The sequence below is a fragment of the Lacerta agilis genome, chromosome 8 (genome assembly GCF_009819535.1).
Source record: "Lacerta agilis isolate rLacAgi1 chromosome 8, rLacAgi1.pri, whole genome shotgun sequence".
Classification (NCBI taxonomy): Eukaryota; Metazoa; Chordata; class Lepidosauria; order Squamata; family Lacertidae; genus Lacerta; species Lacerta agilis.
This window is the reverse complement of record NC_046319.1, coordinates 79,307,043-79,323,863: the sequence shown is the minus strand read 5'-3', so window position 1 is coordinate 79,323,863 and position 16,821 is coordinate 79,307,043. Positions and strand designations below refer to the sequence as shown.

Genomic DNA, 16,821 nt, shown 5'->3' with positions numbered 1-16,821 from the left:
ACAAGAAAAAACAGGAAAAAATGCAGCGGAAGACATCCGATGTCTGAGGCGCATTCGAAAATGGAAGCAAATACTTCCAGATTTTCGGCATTCGAAAACTGAAACGTTCAGCTTTGAAGACGCTAAAAAACTGAGGTTCTGCTGTATATCAAACTTTATTTGTCTAGTATCCTTTAGATGTCAGTATATAACCTTGCTTCTCCCGCCTTACAATTAGCAACGGAAATGAGCATGGAAACTTTGTACCAGGGATGCAACCTTTTATTAAAACAATGCAATGAGATTCTATTCCCTCTTTCAACACATTTCTGCTCTTAGCTCTTCCCTTCGCTTGACTTAAGCTTCTCACAGAAGAAAGGAAAATATAAAGTATGTGAATTGCTCGTGTGGTAAGAATTTGCTTCTACATCACCAGTCCGTGCCCCAGCGGAGGGAATACCTGAAACAAAAACTCAGAACCAAGAGAGCAATCTCAGCATCATGCAGGGACCTGGTTTATTCAAACTATTGCAATAGGAAAGCCTTGCTAACCAGTTGTTCAGCAGAACAGCTAGTTCGAAAAGGCTCCCAGGAGGCATAGTATAATAAAATTATATATACAGCACACAAAGACTCTTAAAATGCCACAACGCTCTTCCACTTGAATCAAGAAACGTTACAGGTCATCAACAAAGGTTGCAGAATCAAGAAAGGTTACAGAATCAAAATCTATAATATCTAATATTCAATCAACATTCACAATACTTACATCAAGTCCTTCGTAGGAAAGCTCAGCATGGACAGCGACCTCATCAGTGTCGCCAAATCACTCTTATCCCTCACCCCAGGCATGACGGGAAGAAAATATTCAATGAAGGAATAAATCGCTCTTTGCGCCAGCCACCAGCCATACCAATAAAACAACAATACGATATACAAAGAATAAAAATAAAAAGTTTGTTATATAAAATAAGGTACAATGTAGGGTTTTGAGTCAATAGTCAAATAGTGGATCATATTCTAATTGTCCCAGCTAAAAAGCTTGCAACCTTTGCTGTCACCTCAAACAAAAAAATTCCTTCCAGTAGCACCTTAGAGACCATCTAAGTTTGTTCTTGGTATGAGCTTTCAAGTGCACGCACGCTTCTTCAGATATCTCTAAGGTGCTACTGGAAGGATTTATTATTATTATTTATTTTGTTTTCACTAGGGCAGACCGACACGGCTACCTAACTGTAACTTTGCTATCACCTGCTCATCTTGCGTATGTACTGGGAATTACCGGTACTATGGGGCACCAGATGTGGCAAAGAACCCATCTGCAATCCTCACGTCATAGTAACTGAAGTCTCCTAAAATTAAATCTGTATAAAGTCACTACTATAATTTGCCCCCAATGTGAGTTCTTTGATGGGAAGTGAGGCCGGCCCTGTGACTGAAGCTGTTTCCACACTCTTGGCACTGATGAGGTTTCTCCCCTGTATGAATTCTTTGATGGATCTTGAGTTTGGCCTTCTCAATAAATCTCTTTCCACATTCCAAGCACTGAAAAGGTTTCTCCCCTGTATGAATTCTCTGATGGACAATGAGCTGGCGTCTGTCGATGAAGCTCTTTCCACATTCTTGGCACTGAAATAGTTTCACCTCGCTGTGAATTCTTTGATGGATCATGAGTTTAGCCTTCTCAATTAATCTCTTTCCACATTCCAAGCACTGATAGGGTTTCTGCCCTGTATGAATTCTTTGATGGATCGTAAGTTTAGCCTTCTCAATGAATCTCTTTCCACATTCCAAGCACTGATAGGGTTTCTCCCCTGTATGAATTCTCTGATGGACAGTAAGATGGCCTTGTCGACTGAAGCTTTTTCCACATTCCAAGCAGTGATAAGGTTTCTCCCCTGTATGACTTCTCTGATGGACAGTGAGCTGCTTTCTCAGAATGAATCTCTTTCCACATTCCAAGCACTGAAAAGGTTTCTCCCCTGTATGACTTCTCTGATGGACAGTGAGCTGGTTTCTCAGAATGAATCTCTTTCCACATTCCAAGCACTGAAAAGGTTTCTCCCCTGTATGACTTCTCTGATGGACTGTGAGATTGGCCTTCTCAATGAATCTCTTTCCACATTCCAAGCACTGAAAAGGTTTCTCCCCTGTATGACTTCTCTGATGTACAGTAAACTGGCCTTGGTGACTGAAGCTCTTTCCACATTCCAAGCACTGAAAAGGTTTCTCCCCTGTGTGAATTATCTGATGTACAGTAAGCTGGTATCTGTCAGTGAAGTTCTTTCCACATTCATGGCACTGATATAGTTTCACCTCACTGTGAATTCTTTGATGGATCGTGAGTATGGCCTTCTCAATGAATCTCTTTCCACATTCCAAACACGGATAGGGTTTCTCCCCTGTATGAATTCTTAGATGGACTGTGAGATTGGCCTTCTCAATGAATCTCTTTCCACATTCCAAGCACTGAAAAGGTTTCTCCCCTGTATGAATTCTCTGATGGGAAGTTAAACTGCCCTTTTGACGAAAGCTCTTGCCACACTCTTGGCACTGATAGGGTTTCTTCTGATTGGGATTTCTTTGATTTGAAGTGGAATGGGAGCTCTGACTGAAGCTCTCTCTGCACTCGGAATATGGACATGACTTCCCCACTGTGTGGATTTTGTCGTGGTCTCCCTTGTTGTTCAGCTCCAATTCATCAACACCTGCAACTGAGAGGGAAACGGATTGGAGGCTCAGGAAGCAATGGAGCCCCAAATCATGGAGCAGTGCTAATTAATGCTTGGGACCCAGGAATATCTAAAGGGAGTTAGATGTGAGGTCTTCCTACAGGGTTCACTGTCTGAGATTCAAAAAGCCTGGTTATTTTCTGGGATGGATTTTGTTTGGCCCAATCATGGGATCTGTGCCATCTCCAATGTTGCCCGCCCCTTTAGTCAACCAAGGACAGAAAAAAGCAAGAACAGAAACAAAAAATCTGACAGAAGCTACTTGAACTTCCTGAATCACCTTGAAGCCTGCATTGAAGAAGGCCTTGTGCAGTTTAGAGGAGCCTGAAAAAAATACGGAGGGGGGGTATCTTATCTCCCCCAGAGGTGTTTGGCTGAGCTCCTTTCCCCCTGTGCAGCACCCTGCGTCTCTGTCAGCCCTGGCTCTATGAGGGGAAGGAGAGGGGTCAGCCTTCCTCCTCCTCCTCCTCCTCCTCTTGAGGCCCTTCCTGTGCTGCTGCCCCCTGGTGAAGGGGCCCTGATGGGAGGGTGTGGGGATGAATACAGGCCAGCCCTTTGTAATAATAATTGTAATGATTTTATTATTTATAACGCGCACATCTGGCTGGGTTTCATGCTTCGAAAAGGCAGAACTGGAGGAAGAATATTGACAGGGAAAGCAGTCAACAGTTTTCCAAACAAGGACAGCCAGGAACTGCTCCAAGATCACCAGGTCCAGCATCTCAGCTTTTGTGTGGGTTTCTGGTTTCAGCCACTGACGGCAAAGGTGGTAGAGTCGGTTGCAAACCTCTCGGGGTCCTTTGGCCTCCTGGTAGTAAAGCTGCCCGAGATGCTGGATCTGCACATCTGAGCGGAGGGTGTCCTCCTCACCCAGGATACTTTGGACAGACTTCCCCCAGAATCCTCCATGGCTAAGAGTTTGGATGGAATGAAGTCTTCCTGCTTCAGGCCCAGCTGAGTCTTGCCCATCCAAGCTCTCCGGGCACCAGCCTGGCTTTCATTCGGATACCAACAGCACCCTAAAAAGACTGAGACCTGAACTCTGAGGTCAAACACTGCCTTAAAACCGTACCAGCCTCTTCCCAATCCCATTTCCTTCGGCGTTACTCTCTTGTTTTTTCTTCCTAATAAAGTATTTCCCTTTTGATATTTGCTGCTTTTCCAATTTTAGACAACCCTTCTTGTGATATGTGGAAGCTCTAGATCAGGGGTCAGCAACCTTTTTCATTCATGGGCAGGTCCACTTTCCCTCAGGCCACGTGGTGGGCCGTACTATATCTTTTTGGGGTGGTGTGTGAAAAGGAACAGATTCCTATGCCCCACAAATAACCCAGAGATGCGTTTTATATAAAAGGACACATTCTACTCATGTAAAAACACGCTGATTCCTGGACCGTCAGCGAGCCAGATTTACAAGCGATTGGGCAGCATCCGGCCACCAGGCCTTAGGTTGCCTACCCCTGCTCTAGATAAACCTACATAGTTCATTTGTATCACCAGGTAGAACTACAATCTGTCAGAAGACATTCAAAAACTGAGGCGCCAAATAAAAAATGGAAAAACATGCAGCGGAAAACTTCCGATGTGCAAGGAGCGTTGGAAAACTGAAACAATTACTTCTGGGTTTTTGGCATTTGAAAACTGAACGTTCAGCTTTGAAGATGCTAAAAAAACCAAGGTTCAGCTGTATATCAAATAAACTTTATTTGTCTAGTATCCTTTAGATGTCAGTATATAACCTTGCTTCTCCCGCCTTACAATCAGCGAAGGAAATGAGCATGCAACATTCTATTGAAACAATGCAATGAGATTCTATTCCCTCTTTAAAAGCATTCCTGCCCTTAGCTCTTCCCTTCCCTTGACTTAAGCTTCTCAAAGAAGAAAGGAAAATATAAAGTACGTCAATTCCTCGTGTGATCAGAATTTGCTTCTACATCACCGGTTCATGACCCAGGGGAGGGAATACCTGAAAAAAAAAATCAGAACCAAGAGAATGAGAGCAATCTCAGCTTCCTGCAGGGACCTGGTTTATTCAAACTATTGCTATAGGACAGTCTTGCTAACCAGTTGTTCAGCAGAACGGCTAGTTCGAAAAGGCTGCCAGGAGGCATGTTAGAAGGAAGATTATATACACAGCACACAAAGACTCATAAAATGCCACAACACTCTTCCACTTGCATCAAGAAAGGTTACAGGTCATGGGACGAGGGGCTTAATGCGGATACAGACTCCTCTGAAATTACCTTGCGGTGTCCCAGAGTGCCCAGGTCATTTGGGTCTCATATGTCTCACGTTGATACCATGCACATGGCAACCAGGACTTCCATGGGACTGTTGACATTTCATTCCCATATCTTACTTCCCTGGTACCAAAAGATGTCAAGGACCTTTGAGGAGATATGTGAGTTCTCACACGGATGCTAGCTCAACTCCTCCCTCTTTCTCAAAACATCACCTGTCCTTCTAGGGTCAGATAAGGCTTTACACACCAGAGCTTTACACACTGCAGGAGGGTGGCATGAGGATTGCAAAATGCAGGCACACAATAATCAAGCTTTAATGCATTCTATCGAAAAGGCTAAATGCAAAAGTACTAGGACACTTTGAACAGAATGAAAATCTTTAATATCTAATATTCAATCAATGTTCACAGTACTTATACCAAGTCCTTCGTAGGAAAGCTCAGCATGGACAGCAACCTCATCAGTGTCGCCAAATCACTCTTATCCCTCACCCCAGGCATGACGGGAAGAAAATATTAAGTGAATGAATAAATCTTTATTTGCGCCAGCCACCGGCCATACCAATAAAACAACAATACGATATACAAAGAATAAAAATAAAAAGTCTGTTATATAAAATACATTGTAGGGTTTTGAGTCAATAGTAAAATAGTGGATCTTATTCTGTCTCAGCTAAAAAGCTTGCAACCTTTGCTGTCACCTGCTCATCTTGATCTGCCAAGGAGAAGAAAAAAATTCCTTCCAGTAGCACCTTAGAGACCAACTAAATTTGTTCTTGGTATGAGCTATCTTGTGAATGCACACTTCTTCAGATACAGTGAAACAGAAATCACCAGACCCTTAAATATAGTGAGGGAGTGGGGAGGGGTATTACTCAGAAGGGTGGTGGGAATGGGTGATTGGCTGATAGGTGTGGTAGACCTATTGACTGTTAACAACTGCAATTGGTCTTACAGGAAAGAGCAAGGGGTGTGATGGCTAAAAATAGCTTTGTCATGTATAATGAGGTAAGAATCCAATGTCTCTATGTGACTTCTGTTTCAGTGTATCTGAAAAAGTGTGAATGCATACGAAAGCTCATACCAAGAACAAACTTAGTTGGTCTCTAAGCTGCTACTGGAAGGAGTTTTTTATTTTTTATTTTGTTTTGACTACGGCAGACCAACACGGCTACCTACCTGCCAAGAGAAAGGAAACTGAAGAAGGCATTAAACACCTTGGCCAAAAACTTGCAAGTCCCAGTTCTGGGTACGTAGCAGGAATAGCTGTGGTGCAGCAGATGTGGCAAAGAACCCAGGTGCAATCCTCACGTCATACGAACAGAAGTCTCCTAAAGTTAAATCTGTGTACGGTCACTACTATAATTTGCCCCCAGTGTGAGTTCTTTGATGGGAAGCTAGGTGGGCCATGTGACTGAAGCTCTTTCCACATTCTTAGCACTGAAATAGTTTCACCTCACTGTGAATTCTTTGGTGGATTGTTAGTTTGGCCTTCTCAATGAATCTCTTTCCACATTCCAAGCACTGATAGGGTTTCTCCCCTGTATGAATTCTCTGATGTACAGTTAAACTGCCCTTTCTTCTGAATCTCTTGCCACATTCCAAGCACTGATGGGGTCTCTCTCCTGTATGAATTGTTTGATGGGCCTTGAGGTGGCCTCTTCGAACGAAGCTCTTGCCACATTGCAAGCACGGATACGGGTTTTCCCCTGTGTGAACGCTCTGATAGACAGTAAACTGGCTTCTGCTAGTGAATCTCTTGCCACACTCTTGGCACTGATGGGGTGTCTCTCCCTTATGAATTGTTTGATGGGCCTTGAGGTGGCCTCTTCGAACGTAGCTCTTCCCACATTCCAAGCACTGATAGGGTTTCTCACCTGTATGACTTCTCTGATGGACAGTGAGATGGCTTTTTATTCTGAATTTCTTTCCACATTCCAAGCACTGATAGGGTTTTTCCCCCGTATGAATTCTCTGATGGACAGTGAGCTGGCTTCTTATTCTGAATCTCTTTCCACATTCCAAGCAGTAATAGGGTTTTTCTCCAGTATGAATTCTTTGATGGGAAATGAGACTCATTTTCCATGTGAAGCTCTTTCCACATTCCAGACACTGATAAGGTTTCTCCCCTGTATGAATTCTTTGATGTACAGTAAGCTGGCCTTGTTGACTGAAGCTCTTTCCACATTCCAGACACTGATAAGGTTTCTCCCCTGTATGAATTCTTAGATGTACAGTAAGCTGGCCTCGTTGACTGAAGCTTTTTCCACATTCCAAGCAGTGATAAGGTTTCTCCCCTGTATGAATTCTCTGATGGGAAGTTAAACTGCCCTTTTGACTAAAGCTCTTTCCACACTCTTGGCACTGATAGGGTTTCTTCTCAATGGGACTTCTTTGATTTGAAGTGGAATGGGAGCTCTGACTGAAGGACTCTCTGCACTCGGAATATGGATATGACTTCCCCGCTGTGTGGATTCTGTCGTGGTCTCCCTGGTTCTTCAGCTCCAATTCATCACCACCTGCAACTGAGAGAGAAACGGATTGGAGGCTCAGAAAGCAATGGAGCCCCAAATCATGGAGCAGTGCTAATTAATGCTTGTGAACCAGGAATAACTAAAGGCAGTTAGATGTGAGGTCTTCCTACAGAGTTCACTCCTTGAGACTGAAAAAGCCTTGTTATTTTCTGGGATGGATTCCGTTAGGCCCAATCTGTGCCATCTCCAATGTCTAGAGGAGCCGGGGGGGGGGGGAATACGGAGGGGCATCCTATCTCCCCAAGAGGCTCTTTGGCTGAGCTCATTTCTCGCTGCGCAGCAACCTGCACCTCTGGTGGAGAGGAAGGAGAGGGGTTAGCCTTCCTCCTCCTCCTCCTCAGGCCCTTACTGTGCTGCTGCCCCCTGGTGAAGGGGCCATGATGGGAGGCTGCGGGGATGAATACAGGCCAGCCCTTCAAGAGCAAGTGGGGGGCCATCATGGAGGGGGATAGGCATGGTGATAATAATAATTGTACAGAAACAACAAATCTGACCTGAACTTCCTGAATCACTTTGAACTTACATTGAAGAAGGCCTTGTGCGGTTTAGAGGAGCCTGAAAAAAATACGGAGGGGTATCTTATCTCCCCCAGAGGCTCTTTGGCTGAGCTTCTTTCCCCGTGCTCAGCACCCTGCACCTCTGGTGTCCCTGGCCCTATGAGGGGAAGGAGAGGGGTCAACTTTCCTTCTCCTCCTCCTTTGCATCTGGCCATGATGATAAAGATAAAAATAATTGTAATAATTTTATTATTTATAACCCGCACATCTGGCTGGGTTTCATGCTTCGAAAAGGCAGAATTGGAGGAAGAATATTGACAGGGAAAGCAGTCCAAACAAGGCTTGCTGTGGGAGTGTTAGAATCCCAAGTGCTGTGGGTGCTGCTGTTGCGCCCCATTGAAAAACCAGAGGTTCCTCCCATAGAGACATGTCTTGAATTTCAAAGCAGATAGGATGATCCAAGAGGAAGCCTTACCCAGAGAGTCCAAGATCCCACCATTCTCCTCCATGACTTCCTTATGGAGAGCTCTCTGGTCAGGATCCAGCAACGCCCACTCCTCATCTGTGAAATAGACAGCTACATCTTCAAAGCACACTGGACCCTAAAAAAAAAGGGAAAGGTTGTCCTCTTAGACAACATCAAGGTGGACTGTTACACTTCTGCTCTGTTGTCTTCTGCCTCTAAATTGATCTTATGTATTTATGGGATTCTTCTTCTGCACATTTCATTCTGGACACATTCCCATTTGCCCCATGGAAGGATCCCCTTTCTTCTTTCCCTGTGTGCTGCTCTTACCGGGTGGGGATGACCGTCCTGATGCCCCATAGACACCTTTAAGTTGCGCAGGGGGGCAATGACAGGGGCATGAGAGGGGGAAAGCCCCCTTGTGCGACTGATGGGGTGAATCCTGGTGCACTGTTTGGTATGGTGTGTAAACTGCTTAGAAGCCTATTTGAGCATCCAACCCTTCTTTCCCACCATTCCTCTGTGTTCAACCCACCCATGACCTCCTCTTTCCCCACATGGCTCCTTCCTCCTACCTGCTCTGGTTCCACAGGGGCAGCGTCCCCTTCGCCACCAAGAAAGGATGCACAAACAGGTCTTGCTGGCATCGTTCTGTCTCCTACGAGAGAAAAAGGTAAGTGCATGCTTCACTCAGAGGGAAAACTACAGGTGGGCCTTCAGAAAAGTAAGAGTAGCCACGTCAATGTGGACGTTTGTACCCATTTCACAGATTAGTTGTGCAAAAATACACCTCCCCTCCTCTGGGCTCTTGGCCCCCTGTGACCTCCACCAAAAGATGAGAATAATTCACGGATTAGTTTCAAAATCCACAGAATGTGATTAAATGGAGAAAAAACTCCTTCCTCCTTACCCAGTGGCATGTCTCTGGAGTCCAACGGAGTTCTCTCTACCCGAAATGAATCCAGACTCATTTCCTGAAACTGATCCTTCCCCTGCAAGAGCAACAAGCATTCAAAAGAATTAGATTAGAACTGGAATGGCAAAGGACACCAACGCTTTAGGGGTATCGGATATCATTCCTCAGATGCTTTCCAAAAAAAGGATGACCAAATGAGTAGAGAATTGGGGGATACTCTCCCTCAAGTTCGGAGCCCCTTGGGAGTATCCAGAGGAAAGTCTCTCTCACCTGCTTTCTCTCCTCTGCCTGACTCAGGAGGAAACCTTCGGCCAGGGCCACCGCCTGGGAACTGGTCTCCGCTCCACATTCCCTCACCCAGCTCTCCATCTCTGGGGGAAGGACAGCCAGGAACTGCTCCAAGATCACCAGGTCCAGCATCTCAGCTTTCGTGTGGGTTTCTGGTTTCAGCCACTGACGGCAAAGGTGGTAGAGTCGGCTGCAAACCTCTCGGGGTCCTTTGGCCTCCTGGTAGCAAAGCCGCCTGAGATGCTGGCTCTGCACATCTGAGCGGAGGGTGTCCTCCTCACCCAGGATCCTTTGGACAGTCTTCCCCCAGAATCCTCCATGGCTAAGAGTTTGGATGGAATGAAGTCTTCCTGCTTCAGTCCCAGCTGACTCTTGCTCTTCCATCTCTGTTCTCAGGACACCTCCAAGAAATCGAAAGAAGTCCCTACGTCTTCTGCCAAGTTCTGCCTGTCCTAATGAGACGTTTTAGCAAATCCTAAAAAGCAAATACATTTTTCTGATATGAAATTAAAACACAGTCAGGTGAATAGAAATGTCCCCTGGGCAAGCGAGGATGAGTCTTGCTAGGAACCGGGGCTGGACTGCACCACAACTCAGACTGAGCTTTGAATGGATGAGTGAGTCATCTGTGTGATGGCCTGGGAGTCAGACTCAGATGCTGAATCTGAGGGATCCCAGCCTGCACAGGATTCCCCGCCTCCAGAACCACTGAGCCAGGGCCAGGGCTTGAGCCTGAAGGATCCCCACCTGTGCTGGATCCCCAGGTGCAGCCATCAGCAGAGTCTGCTGTGGCTCCTGATGGGAGGGAGGACCCATTGCCTGCAGGTGCTCCACTCCCAGCCTCATCAGAGGAAGCTGGGTCCAGTAACCCACCAGCCTCTCCTGAGCTGCAGAAGCTCAGGACAAAGAGGCGAAGAGAGCTAAGTGCTTACAGGAGGAGTGCTTGCCTCCAGGCCCAGAGGAGAGGAGTGTCTCCAGAGGATCGGGGCCGCCCTAAGCATAGGGTCAGATAAAAGCTAACCAGCCCCAACCCCTGGGGCCAGCACAATCTGTACTAAGTGTAACTGGGACCCAAGGCAATCGTGGGGGTCCCTCCCACCCCCAAATGTCAGGGCACATTTCTTTCCTGCTTCTGCCTCATGTTCCAACACTTGTAACCTCCCACATTCTCAAGACTCTTCAGCTTCAGACTCCTCCTCCTCCCAGTCTTCTCTCTCTCACCACTCATCATTGCCCCCAAACTCCTCCCCTGATCCAGAGCTGCCTTCCCTTGGGAGTTCCCCAGCTTGTCCCCTCACCATTCCTCTGTGCCCCTCCCTGTCCATGCAGCTCCCTCCTTGCATCCTTTATTCTGTTATCACCAGGTTGGGCTCTGTTTCCTTTTGGGTGAAGACAGTCCAGTCTCCTGTTCTCTCAGGTGCCAACCTGGAGCCTCTTTTGGGAAGCCCCCAGCAGGGCTGGAGGCCAAGGGCAACTCTCTCCCCCTGTACTTCCCAGCACCTGGCATTCAGAAGCATGGCTGCCTCCAACTGTGGGGGCCAGGAGCCATGGCTAGCCCTCTGATCCTCCCTGAATTGGCCTCATCCTCCTCTAAAGCCATCTGGCCTGGTGACCATCCCTTCCTCCAGTGGGAGGGAGTTCCATGGGTCTAACTGCGCACTGTGACATAGAAGGACATTGTTTATCATAGAGGACAAGGTTTTAGTTCAACCCCCAAATGTTTCCACCTGGGCTAATGAACGTGACTGTTTCCTCAGTCCCAACAGGGTTGCTTTGCATGCCTTTTCTTCCTGACTTAATAACACACACCCCCTCCGCAAAAGGAGCAAGCGGTGTCTTGATGCAAAGGAAGAAGAGAGTTACAGACCTCCTTCTACCTGCAGAATCTCTGGTTTTGCAGAGGGGAAGGGGGGCAGAACCTCTTGGGGATCCCCCTGCAGGAGCTGAGCAGGCTCCCCATGGACCCGCCCCCTGCAGCCCTGGGACACCCCCGCCCCACTTCTCCCCAATGCATCCTAAGGCAGAAAAGAGAGGAAACTCACCAGGTCCCTGAAGGGAAACTGAGGCAGCTCCTGCAGAGGAGACGAAAGCCCCCTTCCCCCTCTTGCAGGGAGGAACCTGGGAAAGGGGGAGGGGCTTTTGCTCGGGAGGACCTCGTCCCTCGCCCTTTATTTCCTGTCCTCTCTAGGAATGCAGCTCAATTCTTTTTAACCCTTGAAAGTTGGAGCAAACCAAGCTCACATTCTCTCTCTCAGGAGCCCAGGAGGAGCCACGTGAATTGCAGAAATCAGCCCGAATAAGGCAGGAGAGCTCAGCTGGTAGAACACGAGTCTCTTTGATCTCAGGGTCTTGGGCAGGGCAAGAGATTCCTAAGTGGCCGAGGGTTGCGCTAGATGACTTTGGGGTCCCTAAGAAGAATGACTCCATGGCCCTCGTGGCTGGCCTTCTGCGCTGTTCCTTTGAACCCTTGCAAAGCGGAGCTCCCCAGGCTTCCTTTTTTCTCTCTCTCTCTCAGGAGCCAGGCAGCCAGAGGGGTCTTCTTTGGGGGACCCACCTGGCTGCCCTGCACCCTCCCCTGCAGCAGGAGGAGCACGGAAGGTCCGGAGGGGGAGAGGCTCTGCAAGGACATCCTCCTGGCGGGCCTTTTCCTCGCCAAGCTCTCCGGGCACCAGCCTGGCTTTCCTTTGGATGCCAACAGCACCCTGAAGGGACTGAGACCTGAACTCTGAGGTCAAACACTGCCTTAAAACCGCACCAGCCTCTTCCCAACCCCATTTCCATCGGCGTTACTCTCTTGTTTTTTCTTCCTAATAAAGCATTTCCCTTTTAATATTTGCTACTTTCCCAAATAAAGACAATGCTAATTGTGACTTGTTGTACCTCTGGATAATTTGTTTATAACTCTTTCTAACCCAAGTTGAAACGTTATTTCTCTGGTATCATTTGAATGTAACGGTGCAACCTTGCTTCTCCTGACTCAGAGTAAAAGCCGGGGAGTTGTGCCTTTTCTGGCAGGTGTCCTATATGTGTTCAGCAGATCCCAGGAAGATTGCTGGAGATGCCGAGGGTGACCGTGGCAGCCAGGAATAGAAGAGAATAATAATAATAATAATAATAATAATAATAATAATAATAATAATAATAATAATAATAGTTTATTATTTATACCCTGCCCATCTGCTGGGTTTCCCCAGCCACTCTGGGCGGCTTCCAACAAAATATTAAAATACAATAGTCCATCAAACATTAAAAGCTTCCCTAAACAGGGCTGCCTTCAGATGTCTTCTAGATAGTTGTTTATTTCCTTGACATCTGATGGAAGGGTGTTTCACAGGGCGGGCGCCACTACCGAGAAGGCCCTCTGCCTGGTTCCCTGTAACCTCACATCTCGCAGTGAGGGAACTGCCAGAAGGCCCTCGGCGCTGGACCTCAGTGTCCAGGCAGAACAATACGGGTGGAGACGCTCCTTCAGGTATAGTAGACCGAGGCCGTTGATGGCTTTAAAGGTCAGCATCAACACTTTGAATTGTGCTTGGAAATGTACTGGGAGCCAATGTAGGTCTTTCAAGACCGGTGTTATGTGGTCTCGGCGGCCGCTCCCAGTCACCAGTGTAGCTGCCGCATTCTGGATTAAATGCAGTTTCTGGGTCACCTTCAAAGGTAGCCCCACGTAGAGTGCATTGCAGTAGTCCAAGCGGGAGATAACCAGAGCATGCACCACTCTGGCGAGACAATCCGCAGGCAGGTAGGGTCTCAGCCTGTGTACCAGATGGAGCTGGAAGACAGCTGTCCTGGACACAGAATTGACCTGCGCCTCCATGGACAGCTGTGAGTCCAAAATAACTCCCAGGCTGCGCACTTGGTCCTTCAGGGGCACAGTTGCCCCATTCAGGGCCAGGGAGTCCTGTCTACTATATTGTAGCCCATGCCAAGTGGGGAATTAAAGCTCACCTGATCTCATTTCTGCCTTTCAGTGGATGGATCTTGTCACGTCCACCTGATTCAGCCATCTCCCACTCTCCATCCGTGGATGATCGCGATTCATTATGCCCAGAGGCACCCAAAGATACTTCGACATTCATTGAACGTTTCAAGTTCCGCAGCCAGAATAAATCAAGCACTGCAGTGAACTACTTAGCCATTTTAATTCTATAATGCATGTAATTAAAATGAAACTTTCGGTCTCCACCCTGTTTATAGCTGAAAAGTATGCCATTTTAATTTGCATATAAGTATCAAATGAGCATGAGACGGTTAATCCCAGGGTTGTGGGTTCGAGCCCCATGTTATGCTAAAGATTCCTGTGTTGCAGGGGGTTGGACTAGATGACCCACGTGGTCCCTTCCAACTCTAAAACTCTATGAAATGTACATTCTTATAACAACTGCTACACACAACAACGTACAAAATTATTTTATATTACCATATTTTGCTTTTGATTTGTGATGAAGTTTAGAGATTTACCTATTTTATTGTAACACATTTACTGATGCTCATTGCTGGAATAATTTTTATATAAGCTGCTTTTTCTGATCTGCCTGGGAAGTTGTATATAACTTTAAGTTTAAAATCTAAAGTAGCTTAAAGTTTAAAGTAGTTTAAAGTTTAAAAAGTTTAAAGTTAAGTTTAACTTTAAGTGGAAATTAGGAACATTTTTCTGCTTACTATGTACAGGTGAAACTCGAAAATTTAGAATATCGTGGAAAAGTCCATTTATGTAAGCAATTGCTTTCATTAGCTACTGGAGTTTAATATATGAGATAGACTCATGACATATATTAGTTTCACCTCTTAAGTTGAATTACTGAAAGAAATGAACCTTTCCACGATAGTCTAATTTTTCGAGTTTCACCTGTATATCCATGTCAGTCAAAGGAAGTCCAAAAATATGCAGGAAACTCCAAAGAGTTAGCAACTTTTGCTTGGCAAGGGTTATAGTAATGTCAGGTTGTTTCTGCAGATACAACTACCTGTAAGCTACTGTCAGGTTGAAACACTGACTCTAAAAGTCAACACCGAACTTGTAAAGCTTTAACGAGGTAAATGGTTTTTTCATTGACAAAACTATAAATTCAAACAAAATAAAAATAAAATAAAAAATTCATTCCAGTAGCACCTTAGAGACCAACTAAATTTGTCATTGGTTTGAGCTTTCGTGTGCATGCACACCTCTTCAGATACCTGAAGAAGTGTGCATGCACACAAAAGCTCATACCAATGACAAACTTAGTTCATCTCTAAGGTGCTACTGGAAGGAGTTAATTTTTTTTTAAAAAAAACTTCCCTATATAGAGCTGCCTTCAGATGTCTTCTAAAGGCTGTGAAGTTACTTGTCTCCTTAGCTTGGGGGGGTCGCATGACTCCATACCCTCCAACATTTCTCCGATGAAAGTAGGGACATCCTAAGGAAAAGCGGGACATTCCGAGATCAAATCAGAAACTGGGATGGCTTTTGTCTGTCTGGGACTGTCTCTGGAAAGTAGAGACATTCGGGAGGGTCTGAAGATTAATGCCATGTCCCCAGAGTAAAAATAGTTTGCCTTTTCCCTCCATCCTTCCTCCATGCCCCTTCTCTGTTGTAACCCTTGCAACTATCTGCTGTGTGAAACTAAAAGCACAATTCAAATGTGAAATAAAAGCTCACCTGGCTATTGTTCTGCCTTTCAGTGGATGGAACTCATAATCTCCCGTTAATTCAGAAGAATGGATTCAGCTGTCTCCTACTAGGTCTCCTAATCAGTGGGGTGATTGTGCTTCATTATAAACGGGGTTATCAATAGTTATTTCCATGTTAATTAAGCCTCTCAGTTTGAATTCTGCAATCAAAATAAATACAGCACCTCGGAAAAACAGCTGCCGGTTGTTATTCTGTCAAGCAATGTATGATTTTGAAAAGCTTTTTCATGTGTCTACTACTATAAAAATCGCTGGGGGTAATTGTACATCGTAATAGCCAGGGCAATCGCAACATATATTTCCATATTAAGCGTCTCAGATTCTGCATCGGATAAGTTTGAATTCTGTAATCCAAATAAATGCAGCATCTTAGAAATACAGCTGTCTGTTGCGATTCCGTCATGACTTTCAAAAGCTTGAGTCCATTATTAGGATTTCAGTTGTAGCTTTTCACTATTGGAAGGTAGTTAGATCTCTGGCCCACTATTTGAGTGACCCGATAAATCCTACGCTAAGAAGGGCCTTCACACTAGCCCGGTTTCATGCCATCCCCACAACATTCTTACAGGGTGTATTTTCCAATACTCCTCTGGATCTTCGACTCTGTCCATGCAACAAGGGAAAGATAGAGGACCTCATTCACTTTTTCTTCTACTGCCCAATATATGTCTCAGTAAGACCCAGGCTTTTCCTTTTTATCCCGCCAATCATCGCCCGGGACGATGACCGCATGAAATACTTACTGGCGGATGCCAACCCACTGATATCACGTGGAGTGGCCATCTACATATTGTTGCTGTTGTTCAGTCGTGTCCGACTCTTCGTGACCCCATGGACCAGAGCACGCCAGGCACGTCTATCCTTCACTGCCTCTCGCAGTTTGGCCAAACTCATGTTAGTAGCTTCAAGAACACTCAGGGTCATCTTTTTGGCTAACTTGCCTCAGCCCTAGTCCTATGTAACTTCCTGACATAGACACAGCCGACATGCCCTGTTATTGCTCTTTATCTCATCTGTATCACTCAGCATGATTTTACACTTAATGTTTTAACTGTATCTGTAGTATTCCATGTATAATCGTGACAGGTCACTGCCTGGTCTCTCACTATGTGCTATGGCCATATGGCTAATGCAATAAATGGATTGATTGATTGATTATTGGATGCAATGATTTCTACAATATATTCCACTTGATTGAAGACTGCTTTGCTGTTGCCTCTCCCATCCCAGCAGATCACCATTCCCAGCACATGTGCTTGTGTCCCACATTATCTCAAGCATGACCCACTGAGTTTCTCATCTCACATGGGCTCACGAAACGGCTGGTTCTGGGCCCCTTTTTGTAATTCTCAAGCAGGAGACAAAACCAAAAAGCCCACCAGTCTAGTTTCCCCCCTCTGTCTTTCAAGAAAAAACCAAAGCAGTTCCTATACCATTTTTAAAAAGAAGAGCAATTTAATTTACACAGAAGTACTAAATGTACATAATTCT

The 16,821-nt window shown here is 45.8% G+C and overlaps 1 protein-coding gene across 1 annotated transcript; it reads right to left on the bottom strand.

Annotated features, from left to right (window-relative positions):
- Positions 1-1,359: 1,359 nt before the first annotated feature.
- On the bottom strand, positions 1,360-8,493 carry LOC117052071 (zinc finger protein 850-like). Its single transcript, XM_033158796.1, has 4 exons — positions 8,460-8,493; positions 6,692-7,478; positions 6,409-6,523; positions 1,360-2,547 (listed from the first exon to the last, which is right to left on the bottom strand). The coding sequence occupies exons 1-4, from the start codon at positions 8,491-8,493 to the stop codon at positions 1,360-1,362; spliced, it is 2,124 nt and encodes a 707-aa protein (XP_033014687.1).
- Between the last annotated feature and the right edge of the window lie 8,328 nt (positions 8,494-16,821).